We start from the raw sequence: 14,555 nt of genomic DNA, 5'->3' as shown, positions 1-14,555 counted from the left end.
ACTGTACAACCACTTCATTTTTCTCATTCATACAGTTACAGTGGTGTAATATTTTACTTTTCTAAGTTGTGACTGTCAGCTGCATCTCTGGACTAATAACTCCTAAAGTTTCTGGATTAAAGTTCCCAAATGCCCAAGTTTTATAAAATCTATGCTTAAGCAGTTATTATCTGAAAATTACTTAAGCCATACTTTTTGCCATAAAGTACCACTTAAGATGTACAAATAATGAATTACTTTATTCTATCTTTAAGCAGATTTTAATGAGACAATATAAAATCCAGTTTAAAAGGAAAGATAGATACATATCATCGTGGGTTTAGACCACATCAGTGATTAAATAACAAAGAGAAATCAAAGTCCTTTCCTGAAATGTGACACAAAGACTTTCTCATAAATGCCACAAGCCACTGTTAAGCATCTTTGGAATACTAATATAGGAAAAGTCAGTTTACATGTCATTTTGTCAAATTTTTGGTCAAAGTTTAAAGCTTTTTAATTTGTAACTTTAATGCTTTAGGAAAGCACAGAAATCTGTAAGAAGTCTCTTAAAATGCACTTGCATTGTTAAGAATTTATTCTAAAATCATGACGAAGGCATCAGCTGTCTCAGCTGAAAAGTTACAACACACTTTACATCAGTTTATATTACACAGATTTCCAAATAAGCCAATTTGAAACATTTAGTGTAAACATATGTAATCCATAGTTCTTGAGTAGGTTTATTTCAGGTATCTGGCTTTGTGGCTGAGTGGAATGGTGATGGTATACCATCACTCATTACTCGCACAACATCCCTCCCCTCTTTTGAACAGTTACTTGCTTTAGGATACCCAATTTCCAAATCCCCATATAACAGGGAATAAACCTGTCTTTCCTCACTAAATAAAATGAGGTAATTTCACCAGAAAGAATGTGTTCTTTGGGTAGAAGAGAGTCAGTATTCATAATTGCAATATACAGAATTTTGTGTTCTACCTGGATTCTTTGTAATTCCGTATCGAGTAGGCCAATAAGAACATCCTCTTTTCTTTAGCAATTTGCCTAACATTTGATATAAGCCATTTGCAAATACATTTGCAGTGTATATCAAACTTGAGAAACTAGCTCTGGAAGTTAGGCGGCAGTTTGAATTTACTGCCTCTGAATTGTCTTCCTTTAGAATAACCAGAAGCACAAGTAATGAATTTTTTGAATGTCAGTGGCTCTTATGAATTGTCATTTTATTTCTGCTACAAAATTTACCAGAAAAAGGTACTGCAACAATCCTGTATAAAGCAAATCTTTAACCAAATAACATGGCATAGACTTTCTAAAAATATTCATACTTTATCACAATAACTACAAGGAAAAATTCAATTTCTATCATCAGAACCAAGCTGCAGTTTCTGAGGTAGTAGAGACAGATGACAGAAAAGTTGAAAACAAAACCCCTAAAGGAAATAGTCAACTTGTTTAAAATGTAAAAATTAATTGAATACCTATGAAAGGGCACAGGAAGCTAGATATTTTAAGGAAGGTACGCTACTTAAAAAGTTAACTTGTAACCACACAGGAGGTGTAAAGATTCTAGAGAAGAGCACTTTGGTTAACTCTGTACGTTCTGTGGCTCTACCCATTCATAAATGAGTCTCTATGCATAAATGAGTACACCAATAGTTAAGATTACCAAATATATTTCAAATCTAAAGTAAAATTATCCAAGTTGTGGTCCCTTTATTCAAATGGTAAGTATATCCATGCAGGAAGTCCAAATATCTTAAAAGGAATTAAAATTAAATTGCATATATCATATTCCTTCAATAGTTTGAGAAGGTCTATTGCTTTTAACAAGATTAGTATTATTCCATTTTAATACAAATATGTCAGGAGTACATAAACACAAGTACACCTGAAATACACCAGTGTTTAAACTTTTATTTCACACCATGCAAGGTCAATTATAACATATTAAAAAGTGACAACAGCTATAAGCTGCAATTTTACATTTGTACATCAGAAATGTCCATTTTCAAAAGCTGAACATAATTATCAAATTGTAATAACTAAGCTTCAATTCAACTGCTTATACAGATAAAATTTTCTATGAAACACAATGATTTTATATTTGTCCACATTCTGTGATAGTTATTCTTCGACAAACAGACCCTTTGGGAGAACCAAATGATTCAATCTTTTTCACAGTATCCATGCCATCCTTAACAAACCCAAATACTACATGCTTAAAGTCCAAATGTTCTGCTTTTTTCAATGTTATAAAAAATTGAGAATTATTGGTATTCTGCCCTCGATTGGCCATGGATAGTAAACCAGGACCAGTATGTTTCACATCAAAATTTTCATCTTCAAATTTATCTCCATAAATGGACTGTCCACCTGTTCCATCATGTTTGGTGATATCTCCTCCCTGAAAAAAAATGTATAACAAAAGTTTAAAAATTTTTTTCAATTAATAGGAATCCTGAGTAAAATACTAAAATACACACAGAACTCATCACTATAGGATAAATCCTAAAGCCCAGCTTTCCTGACTATAATTTGAAACCTAAGAAATTCATATTGTTGGAAAGAAGATGAAAATGAAAAGGTTTTCCCATCCCTTAGTCTCTATCTACTAGGTCTCAAGTACTGAAAATTTAACTTTTTTTTTTTTTTTTTTTTTAAAGACAGGCTGTCTCACTCTGTCGCCCAGGATGGAGTGCAGTGACGCAAACCTAGCTCACTGCAGCCTTGGCTTCCTGGATGCTCCCACCTCAGCCTCCATGTAGCTGGGACCACAGACGCACACCATCATGCCTAATTTCTGTATTTTTTGTCCAGATGAGATTTTTGCCACGTTGCCCAGGCTGGTCTCAAATTCTAGGGCTCAAGCAATCTGCCTGCCTTGGCCTCCTAAAGTGCTGGAATTACAGGTGTGAGTCATTGTGCCCAGCCTAAATGATTTTAGGGTGCAAGTTTTAGGCAGGAGCAGGGAATGGGTAGTGATGCCATGTGATTCCATGTGTGGAAAACCTAAAGAAATCTTAAACAAAACTACAGGATGAGGTCCAGGAAAAACACCCAAATTTCCCGTTAGTGTGGTGCACTCTTAAGACCTCAATTGCAGTATGTACTTAATAATACCTACTTGGCAAACAAAATCTGGAATTACTCTGTGAAAAATGGAATTCTTGAAACCAAAGCCTTTTTCTCCAGTGCACAGTGCTCTGAAGTTCTCAGCAGTACGAGGAACAATGTTCGAAAATAACTCCATAGTTATCCGCCCTAGAGGTTCACTGTCCACACAAACATCAAAAAACACCACAGGATTGGTCTCCTTTGATAATTCTGCTGCCGGTGATACATGTCCTTTCTGGAGTTGCAATAAATTCTGCTGACATTCTTCAAATGTTTTCTTGAAACAATCAGCTACTTCTTTAGTTTTAAATCTCACTGCAAGCTGTTCTACTTTTGCTTCTCCATCTATTAAGGAGGGAAAGGGGAAGGAGTGACCTTAGTATTAAAATAACTGTTATAAGTTGTTTTGTTATAGATTTTAGAAAAGTCCAAAAAATGAAAAGTACATTTGAATGTAAAAACTCACCAGCATAATCTGAGGCAGTCCAAACTAAAGCATTATTTGAAACATTTAAGGGCTTTAATTCCATTGTTTTAGTAATAACGTGGTTTGCACACACTTTAAAAACCTGGTCTCTTCTCATAAGGATCCGGTAATAATTCTTCATTGTATGCCAAAGAATCTTTATATCTCCAACACCACGTTCCTTCCACTGACTGACATCCCGATCCCATCTATAAAGTTTGGCTCTCTCTTTAAACAAAATTTCTTCATCTTCTTCTCCAGATTTTACTTCTACCTATAATAGGAGATGAAATACTCTATAAGCTGCTGCTTATAATAAATTCCATGACAAATTTCAAAGATCCAAATTTTTTTAAGGCATTTTCTTTGTGATGACAAAGAGAATTTGTTAATATGATAATTGGTTATATATCTTAGGGCTAGGAATACATCTGATGTGGCTGAGGGAGTAAAGACCTGATTTGTCATTAAATATTTTCTTTTATATAGTATTCATTTTCCCTTTGGAAATTAAATGCTTTTCTTCATAGGACACAGAGGTTTCAAAAGTGTCTGCTACTGAAGAGAAATATAAGATACTGAGATTAAAAATGACAAAATAATTTTCCTAGAACGATGTTCTTGTCCAAAAAACACAGATTAATGTTTATTGAAAGGACTTTGGTGAGTATGAGGTTAATTTTTCCCCGGAATCATGTTATAAAAACAAACATGATATTCTAGAAACATACGAAAAAATTATTTCTTCCCAACAATTACATATAGAATTTACAAACCAATATTTATGTAAAAACTGCAAAAAAATAATTTATACTTAAAGGCTAGACATCTAATAAATAGAGCTTCCATTTCAAACTGTAAACATTCTTAAATGCAAACAATGATACCCTGACAGATCAAGCCAGGGTAAGTTTTAAACTTATAAATGAAAAATAAGTTACTAGTAAAAGTTTAATTCCTTAACATTTACCTCTGGTAGTGACACTATTGGTTCAAAATGGATATCTTCGTTATGAACTACTTCTTCATCACTACCATCTTCATCTTCACCAACTTTACCAATTGACTGGGTTCCAACTGACTGTGTTCCAAACACAGCCGCTCCAGTATTTGCCCACTGGAAATTTTTATCTGATGAATAAATCAAGATATTTAAACACTAGTATCTATTTTTTACATTTTTCATCCCCCTCTTATTTTATCAATCCTTCTAATTCCCGATGATGTAATATGTACATCAATTTTAAATGTTTAAAACTATATTATTCTAATAAATTCCTCACACCTGTAATCCCAGCACTTTGGGAGGCCAAGGTCACCTGAGGTCAGGGGTTCCAGACCAGACCATAGCCAACATGGTGAAACCTCTCTCTTCTAATAATACAAAAATTAGGCCAGGTGCAGTGGCTCATGCCTGTAATCCCAGCACTTTGGGAGGCCGAGGTGAGTGGATTGCCTGAGGTCAGGAGTTCAAAACCAATCTGACCAACATGGAGAAACCCCATCTCTACTAAAAATACAAAATTAGTTGGGCATGGTGGCACATGCCTGTAATCCCAGCTACTCGGGAGGCTGAGGCAGAAGAATCACTTGAACCCAGGAGGCAGAGGTTGCAGTGAGCCGAGATGGCGCCACTGTACTCTAGCCTGGGCATAAGAGGGAAACTCCGTCTCAAAAAAAAAAAGCCAGGCGTGGTGGTATGCGCCTGTGGTCCTAGCTACTTGGGAGGCTGAGGCAGAAGAATCGCTTGAACCTGAGAGGTGGAGGTTGCAGTGAGCCAAGATCGCCCCACTGCAGTCCAGCCTAGGCAATAGAGCAAGATTCTGTCTTAAAAAAAAAAAAAGTTAGCGGTGTGTGGTTATGGGTGAATGTAATCCCAGCTACTCAGGAGGGCTGAGGCAGGAGAATCGCTTGAACTTGAGAGGCAGAGGTTGCAGTGATCCGCTATCGCCCCACTGCACTCCAGCCTGGGCAACAGCAAGACTCTGTCTTTAAAAAAAAAAAAAAATTAGCCGGGCGTGGTGGTGGGTGCCTGTAATCCCAGCTACTCAGGAGGCTAAGGCAGGAGAATCACTTGAACTTTGGTGGCAGAGGTTGCAATGAGCAGAGATCATGTCATTGTATTCCAGCCTGGGTGACAGAGTAAGACTGTCACCAAAACAAAACAAAACAAAACAAAACAAAAAAAAAACCTTCATACTGGGAGTACAGAGTACATTTGTTATTGTTTATGCTTAGAGATACAAAGATAAGACTGTCACTGCCTTGGATAAACTTCGTAATACTAAACTACACAAGGACTTCCAGTAAAGAAGTTAAGTTCTTTACCTACTTCTAAAATTTCAAGTACTCACCTTGAAATTTTGTAAACAGCTCAGCAGGCCAAACCTGCTACTTCCAAATTAGCCACAATGGCCTAAACATGTTTATAATTTCTGCATCTCTACTTCTTCCTGAAGAAGCTAGTGCTGGAATGTAGATTTCTTGGCTGCGCTGGTGGATAGCAGCCTTGGGAGAACTTCACTGACTTCAACTGCCCAAAGGGTATTAGACTGTTAAACATCCTACTTCTGTGTGGGGGAACAATGATGGTCTCTCTCTTGCATACCTGCAAGAAGGTGAGAACTAGAAACTTCTCCATCCCACACACTTCAATTTAGATGACCAAGTCCCCACTATCTTAGAGGAAAGAAACACCTCTCAACTTTTCATCACTTGCTGAATCACTGTCTTGAACCCTATACCTTCTGCTAAAAACTCTTAAGAAAGAAAAAATGTCACAGGGTCCATAACTCAATATCTTAAAGAATACAATAAAAAAATCTCTTTAAGAAGGATTTAATGGAGGGGGGAAAAAAACGTTTTTAAAGAGGAGAGAGGGAGGGCCGGGTGTGGTGGCTCAACACACCTGTAATCCCAGCACTTCAGGAGGCCAAGGCGGGCTGATCACTCTTGAGGTTAGGAGTTCGAGACGAGCCTGGCCAACATGGCAAAACCCCATCTCTACTAAAAATACTAAAAGAATTAGCGGGGTGTTGCAGCACACACCTGTAATCCCAGCTACTCAGGAGGCTGAGGCAGGAGAATCACTTGATCCTAGCAAGCAGAGGTTGCAGTAAGCTGAGATCTGCGCCACTGCACTCCAGCCTGGGTAACAGGGTGATCGTCTCAAAAAAAAAAAAAAAAAAAAAAAAAAAGACAGAAAGACAAAAATTCTTAAGGACATAAAACAATTGTATTGCAAAGGAATGATCTGAAAACAAAAATCACAGGTTGCATGGGGACTTCCTGAGACCAGTAACCACTGATCTGGATGAGATACCAACTTGGGGGCTCAAAAATAACTGTTCAGGGCCAGGTGCAGTGGCTCATGCCTATAATCCCAGCACTTTGCAGGGCCAAGGTGGGAGGACTGCTTGAGCCCAGGAGTTTGAGACCAGCCTGGGCAACGTAGTGAGACCGCTGTCTCTACAAAAAATGCAAAAATTAGCTAGGCATGGCGGTACACACCTCTGGTCCCAGCTACTTGGCAGGCTGAGGTGGAAGGACTGCTGAAGGGCCCAGGAGGTCAAGGCAGCAGTGAGCTGTGTTCATGCCACTGCACTCCAGCCTGGGCAACAGAGTGACATCCTGTCTCAAAAACAGAAACAAAAAACACACAATTGTTCAGCAACTTTTTTGTCGAAAGCAAAAATTTAAAAAATAACCCCAAGGGACATTGGGAGAAGAATTCAAAATTCTTTCAAAATAGTGGTTCTCTATCCTGGGAACACATTAGAATCAATCAGTTGTAAAAATATGTGTAATATATCAGTATCTGGGTCTCACAGGTCATAACGGGGTCTACAGTGATGTTACTGTAAGTGAATAATTCAGCAAGCTTTGAGACATTGGAGAAAATAAGATTGAATCTCTAAATTATCTGGAAATTAACAAAAGTATAAAGATTCCCTATGAAAACCTATGGATACAAACAAAACTGACTGCAGGGCATTTACAGTTTCAAATACTATTTTTAACAAGCACAATCTAACTAAAGTAAGCATTCAATACACAAGAGCTTGGTGAATAATCTCACTAAAAATGACAAGTGGTAGTGAGAAGTGAATGTCAATGCATAAGGCTTATTTAGGCATGGTTTTCCTCCTGATATGTGAGTATTTTCTACTTTACACTTTACTGTCCAATATTGACATAATACTTCAAAAAGGCTACACTGATTAACAAGGAGCCTATCTATTTTCATTTGGGATTTTTTTGTGTAAGTGTACCTACTATATCGCTTATTTGCTGACACATTACCCTTTGATTTCAGGCTATTTAATAAATTAAAACAAAAATAAGTAACATCAGTGAAGCACAAGAATTCCAACATAACATCACATCTGAAGGTAATTTCTAAAACTTTTATGTGTTTCTACAGGTGGCAGGAGCTGTGAAAAAAGTGCAAATATGGAGGAGGAAAGAACAGAATTCTGAACTGCATTAATCATTTAAGCATATATCCTCAATAAAATGTATTCCGTAAATCAAACACCTTGTACTAGAACTATTTAAGTGGTGCTATAAAGAGCAATGTGAAAGATATTACAAGAATGAGAAAATACAATGAATGGTCTTATACTGGTAAACCCGATACAATCAGGGAAATGGATTATTTTCTAGATATGTTACCAAAATGGATTAAAAATAGAAACTCCACTAAAGAAGATGGGCAAGCATACCAATTATAAACTTAGCACAATAAATTAGCACAACCCTAATACTGAAATCCAAAGATAGTACAGAAAACTACAAAATCATATCCTTAAAAAGTAATAAACTCACAAATCCTGAAATATTAACAAATCAAATCTGAAAGTATAGTTAAAAGAATAATGACCAAAGTCAGAGTCATTCCAAAGCTCAAAAATGGTTCTGCATTTCAGAATGGGGAGGACTATCAGCATGGCTTATATAAAATTTTGAGAAAATTCTTATGATAATGTTGATGTCAAAAAATAATAAAGTGTAGAAGCCCTTCATTATTAAAACACTAAACAAACTGGGGGGTAAGGGAAGAAACTTCTACTTTAGTTATGTACTGCAACAAAAAACTAGTTTTTCAGTTGTGCTTGATTCTGTAACAATGTCATTAAAAGTCTCTCCTCTTCATCTTACCTTTAGAACCAAAAGCAAAATCTCCAGAATTACTGGAAGCCAAGTCTGCAAATGAGAGCCCTGTGCTACTTCCAAATCCAAATGAAACTATTTTGCTTTCCCCTGGCAAAAGAAATAGAACAATTTACTATTTCATTTGTGCTGAATATCAAAGCTTTACCCAGGACCTAGAGAGAACAGTAGAGCCTTGTATACTCTGGGATGAGGGGAGTTATTTCAATTCTGACAAGTTACAAAATACATCCAATTCTGAGCTGCTTCAGTATTACTAATTTTACAGGTGCTATTCACAAAGAATACTACAATACCACACCAAAAGCATGCCAACACTTATTTTTTATAAATGAGATGTAGAGCTATCTATATTAAGCCAGAAAATAAACTACAGTTTCTGCTCTATGGAGCCTACTATACTCCAAAGCAAGCATTCAATCAGAGGCAGGGTTTTAGGAAACATCTGTATAAAAACTTTTTGTGTTCTGTACTATAAATAAGCTTATAAAAACCAAATGTCTCATTTACACTTTGTCATAAGGACTTTTGGGGTCTTCTCTTAATTCTGCTAATGTGAAGCTGCATGATCTCTGAAAGCCCCATGCCTTATTTTCCTCATATGAAAACATATGAGGCTTTAGGTATGAAGTCGTCGTCTTCTTTTAGCACATGAAGACTCTCAAATGCCTATAAATGTAGTATTTGTGACACTGAAGGCTATTTCTTTTTTTAAAAGTAGGTAATGTACACAAAGCAATACCACTTAAACTTCCCACTTCCATCCCCGAAATCGAAATGAAAGGGAGAAAGCAATACCAAATATGTTACTGTAACTGAGTAATTCATTTAGCAAGCTTTGAAACTATTAGAGAAAATAAGAAACATTAAATAGTACCATAAAACTTTCTTAAATCCCTATTGTATTTCTATAATTTCTTCATAATTAAAACACTTTGAATATGCTTGAGTGATAATATAATTCAAACAATATTTAAATGAAAACACTATCACAGAGGAAATTACATGTAACAACACTCTTGTCTTTTAAACTCAGGAAAATAGGTCAGAGTCATAATGCTTTGTATTTCCCTAATAACCACAACTCTATCAATAAAAACATATTTGTTGGCAAGACAATACAATTTTTCTGATTATTATTATTACTACCACTACTAAGATTCCCCTTTATATACACATCAAAATTTGTTTTAAAGGGAGTTTTCAGGATCTGCCTTTAAAAGTCTTATCTTCTCAAAGATAAATAAGGTGTCCCTTATGTAATACATGATAAACATATATCAAGTTTTACCTTGGCTTGCAGATTCTGTATCAAGTTCCTTTCTAGTTGACAAATCTACAGGTTTGTCCATAGTTTCAGAGGAAACAGATGGTGAACTAATGGATTTGGTAGTAGAATCAGGTTCTTCAGATTTACAGAAAGAAGGTACCATCACTTCAGTCCCACCTGTATATACACTGTCTGTTGTGCTAGTTATTTCTTCTGTCTGAGATTTCTGCAAAGAGGAAGTCACAAAATACTATGCCACTTAAATGCTAAATTACAAAAATGACTATATGATCTATTTCAAAGGGAACTGAGAACTTGGGCTTCTGGAGAAGATAGAATAAACACACTTCACCCTATCTCTCCTCAAAACCTACAACTAGAAGCCTAGACTGAAACATACAGAGCACCTCTAAGAAGCCTTGGAAAGGTGGATAAAAACAGGAAGAAAAAGGACCTTGGGACCAGAGAGAGAATCTGGAGGTTAAGATCCACATGGAGTTTTCCTGCCACTCCTATAACCCAGCCTGGGTGCTACAGCAGCTAGAAAAAACTGGAACTGCCAATGGCACAATGTCAACAAAACAACAGACTCTACTTTCTTCTCAAGTACACATGAGGCATTCACCAAGACAGACCTCACATTTATGAGAACTGAAATTATTCAAAATGTTTTCATAAACCATAAAGGAATTAAACTAGAAATCATTAAAAGAAAGATATACGGAAGGAAAATCACCGAATATTTGGAAATGGCACAGTAGCATCTAATGTACAGATCACAAAGAATGTCTCAAGGAAAATAAAACATTTCGAACTGCATGAAAGAAAATACCACATATTAAAACTTGCCAGTTGCAGACAGGAAGTGCTTAGAAGGAAACTTACAGTATTAAATACTTATACTAGAAATAAAGAATGATCTTAAATTCGTAATTTAAGCTTTTTTTAAATTAAGAAACTAGGCCAGGCACAGTGGCTCACGCCTGCAATCCCAGCACTTTGGGAGGCCAGGGCAGGAGGATCATTTGAAGTCAGGAGTTTGAGATCAGCCTGACCAACATGGTGAAACCCCATCTCTACTAAAAATACAAAAATTAGCCATGCCTATAATCCCAGCTACTCAGGTGGCTGAGACATGAGAATTGCTTGAACCCAGGAGGCGGAGGTTGCAGTGAACTGAGATCATGCCACTGAACTCCAGCCTGGGAGACAGAGCGAGACTCTGTCTCAAAAGCAAAAAAAAAAAAAAAGAAACTAGACAAAAGAGCAAAATAAACCCAAGGCAAGAAGGAAAGAAGGAAATAATAAAGAAGAGAAATAAATAGTATTTTTTAAAATTTAAGAATACTCCAGACATGGTTTCATTGGTGAAAACAGCTCAACATTTAAAGGGAAAATGGCACCAAGTCAACACACTCTCTTCCAGAAAACAGCAATACAGAAAATGCTTCTCAATTCATTTTATGACACCAGTATTACCATTTTTTTAAGAGGTGGTTTCACTATGTTGTCGTCCAGGCTGGAGAGCAGTGGCTATACACAGGCACAATCATAGCGCACTGCAGCCTGGAACTCCTGGACTCCCGAGCAATCCTCCTCCTCCTCAGCCTCCCAAATAGCTGGGACTACACACAGCTACACACATCACTGAGCCCAACCAGCATTACTCTTACATGGAAAACAAAGACAGTTTCAGAAAACTACAAGTATCCTGATAAATATAAACCCAAAAATTTATAACAAGATTTATGCAAATTGAATGCAACCACATATCAAAATTATACCCTGACCAAGTGAGGTTTACCCTAGAATGCAAAGTTAATTTTCTGAACATTTGAAAATGCAGTGTCATTCACAGATTTAATAAAAAGAATCACGATTGTATCAATAGTTAAAATTTTAACAAAAAGGTAAAAATGTTAGGTGATGATGTGTCAGTGTAGATTCATCAACTGTAACAAATGTATAAGCTTTTCTTTCCATAGAAATTTTAGAATTCACTTATGTATATCCATAAAGATTTCCCGGCCGGGGACGGTGGCTCACGCCTGTAATCCCAGCACTTTGGGAGGCCGAGGCGGGTGGATCACAAGGTCAAGAGATCAAGACCATCCTGGTCAACATGGTGAAACTCTGCCTCTACTTTAAAAATACAAAAATTAGCTGGGCATGGTGGCGTGTTCCTGTAGTCCCAGCTGCTCAGGAGGCTGAGGCAGAAGAATCACTTGAACCTGGGAGGCAGAGGTTGAGGTGAGCAGAGATTGCCCCACTGCACTCCAGCTTGGTGACAGAGCGAGACTCCATCTCACCAAAAAAAAAAAAAGAAAGAAAAAGAATTCCTGGAGGGGTTTTGACTGGTATTGTATTAAATCTATAGATGAATTTTGGAAAATTGATATTCTAGTTATTTTGAGTTTTCCAATCCAGGAACAGTATACTTTTCCATTAATTTAGATTTTTTATTTCATCAGTGTTTTGTGGCTTTTGGCATATAGCTCTTGTGTAGAACAAAATTAAAATTCCTTATTTCCCGGCCATAGCTGATTAGACCCCTCAACCCATTTAGTAGCTACAACCCATTATTACTATTTGGTAAGAACATTCTAGGTCAGGCGCAGTGGCTCACACCTATAATCTCAGCACTTTGGGAGGCCCAGGCGGGTGGATCACCTGAGGTCTGGAGTTCAAGACCAGCCTGCCCAACATGGTGAAAACCCGTCTCTACTAAAAATACAAAAATTAGCCAGGCATGGTGGCAGGCGCCTGTAATCCCAACTACTCGTGAGGCTGAGGCAGGAGATTCACTTGAACCTGGGAGATAGAGGCTGCAGTGAGCCACGAGCATGCCATTGTACTCCAGCCTGGGCAACAAGAGTGAAATTCTGTCTCAAAAATAAACAAATAAGAACATTCTAAAGTTTACTGCATCAACAAAAGCAATGGAACTAAAAGGAATATTTATTAGAGATATTCTTACTTGAGCTTCCTGAACTTTTTGAAGCTCTGATTGAAAGTCTTCCCCATTTCCATTGTCTTCATCAGTATCACTACAGACTCCACAAAAAAATGTAGGTGGAAGTTTTAACGTATCTGCTTTTGCCTTCTCTTCAACTGTCGGTTTCTTTTCCCAAACAATAATACATTCTTTCTCATCATCTGAAAAATCAGTACAACACAAGCAAACGAAATCAGATGAAGCCCAACTTCTCTACAACAATGGTAGTCATCGATATAATCTACAGACCCAGGTAACAAGACCTGTACATGCTAATGAAAAACAAGGACCACCCAGAAAACAGTATTTTTCACCTAATGTTAAAGTATTTTAAATCACCATGGGTATAGTAAAATTGATAATTACAGAAATTATCAGACTAGGTTATTCCTTCTAAATAGAAGACTTGTTAAAAGCAGTATAAATGTCCTTTACATTTAACATACCTGCTGTGTTTTCTTCCAAGGGTCTACATTTTTCTGAGCCATCCAAATACAGTTTTCCATTAAGTTTCTTGACAGCAGTTTCGAAATCTTCATCTTAAAATACAATTGATTAAAAGAATTTCTAGTTAATTTTGGGGGGTTTTCCTTGCTTAGGGACTATCTCCAACTTCACCCGTTCTCCCTCTCCCCATTTGAATTACAGTCAATTTTGCCAATTTTGTATCCTTAATACCTCTGTTACTGCTAGAGCTTTAGCTCAGCCTCTCATCTTGTTTGAGCTGCTCTCATTTTAACTCATCTTCCAATCTCCTTGTCCCATAACCCAATACTGTATACCACTGTCCAACTGATTCTATTGAGACTTTTATTTAACTGCCCAGCTTAAAAAATGGCATACAAAGTTTTCCATTGGAACCTTGTCTGCCTTATCTCTCTCTTCCACATCTTTAAGACTCCAGCAAAATTATGATTATTTTAAATCCCCTCAAAACATGTGCCTGGCACATTAGCCATCCAAAAAATGCTTGCTCAATGATCACAGTCCTTTTGATCCTTATATCCATTGACCACTTACACATACATTTAGGGTGAATATACCTGCAAGGATATTAGTGATAAGTTCTAAGAGGCAGGCTTAAAACAATTACACCACACTCCCAATTTTACTAGGATTAGCAGTAACACAGTGTTTTTGAAATAACAAAAGTTTACCATCCTCCTCTTCTTCACTAACATAATCTGGTCTATTCTTGTAGCAGAAGAAAGTTGGAGGAAGTTTCAGTTTGGTTGCAAGGGCTTTCTGCTCAGCGGTTGGAGTTAGTTCATATACAATGAGAACATCATCATCTGAGGGAGAATCCTCAGGTTTTTTCTTCTCTTTTGCTGTAACACAAGTCAAAAAAATTGACAAAGATAAGGTATTAGGTATTGACATTAATACTCTAACTGAAAATAAAAACCATGGAACTTGTCTGCAGGTTAAAACAGCATACTGATAAAAAATACATATACTTTGATGCAGAGATGTACGATAATCATGAATTAGAATTAGCATCCTGATTTAGTGTTCTACCAAAAACCCTTAGTGAA

General features: G+C 36.9%; 1 protein-coding gene across 1 annotated transcript in view; it reads right to left on the bottom strand.

Moving 5' to 3' along the window:
• Positions 1 to 220: 220 nt before the first annotated feature.
• LOC108536784 (E3 SUMO-protein ligase RanBP2-like) overlaps positions 221 to 14,555 on the bottom strand; it is a 75,250-nt gene continuing 60,915 nt past the window's right edge. Inside the window, 9 exon segments of the mRNA XM_017883814.1 lie at positions 221 to 2,407; positions 3,128 to 3,462; positions 3,584 to 3,857; positions 4,554 to 4,714; positions 8,744 to 8,845; positions 10,047 to 10,251; positions 13,003 to 13,181; positions 13,467 to 13,559; positions 14,178 to 14,348. Coding sequence (XP_017739303.1) covers positions 2,102 to 2,407; positions 3,128 to 3,462; positions 3,584 to 3,857; positions 4,554 to 4,714; positions 8,744 to 8,845; positions 10,047 to 10,251; positions 13,003 to 13,181; positions 13,467 to 13,559; positions 14,178 to 14,348 — 1,826 coding nt within the window. The 3' untranslated portion in view covers positions 221 to 2,101.

Source organism: Rhinopithecus bieti, unplaced genomic scaffold (assembly GCF_001698545.2).
Source record: "Rhinopithecus bieti isolate Rb0 unplaced genomic scaffold, ASM169854v2 scaffold_13742, whole genome shotgun sequence".
In the NCBI taxonomy this organism is placed as follows: domain Eukaryota; kingdom Metazoa; phylum Chordata; class Mammalia; order Primates; family Cercopithecidae; genus Rhinopithecus; species Rhinopithecus bieti.
This window is presented reverse-complemented; position numbering and strand designations above follow the sequence as displayed.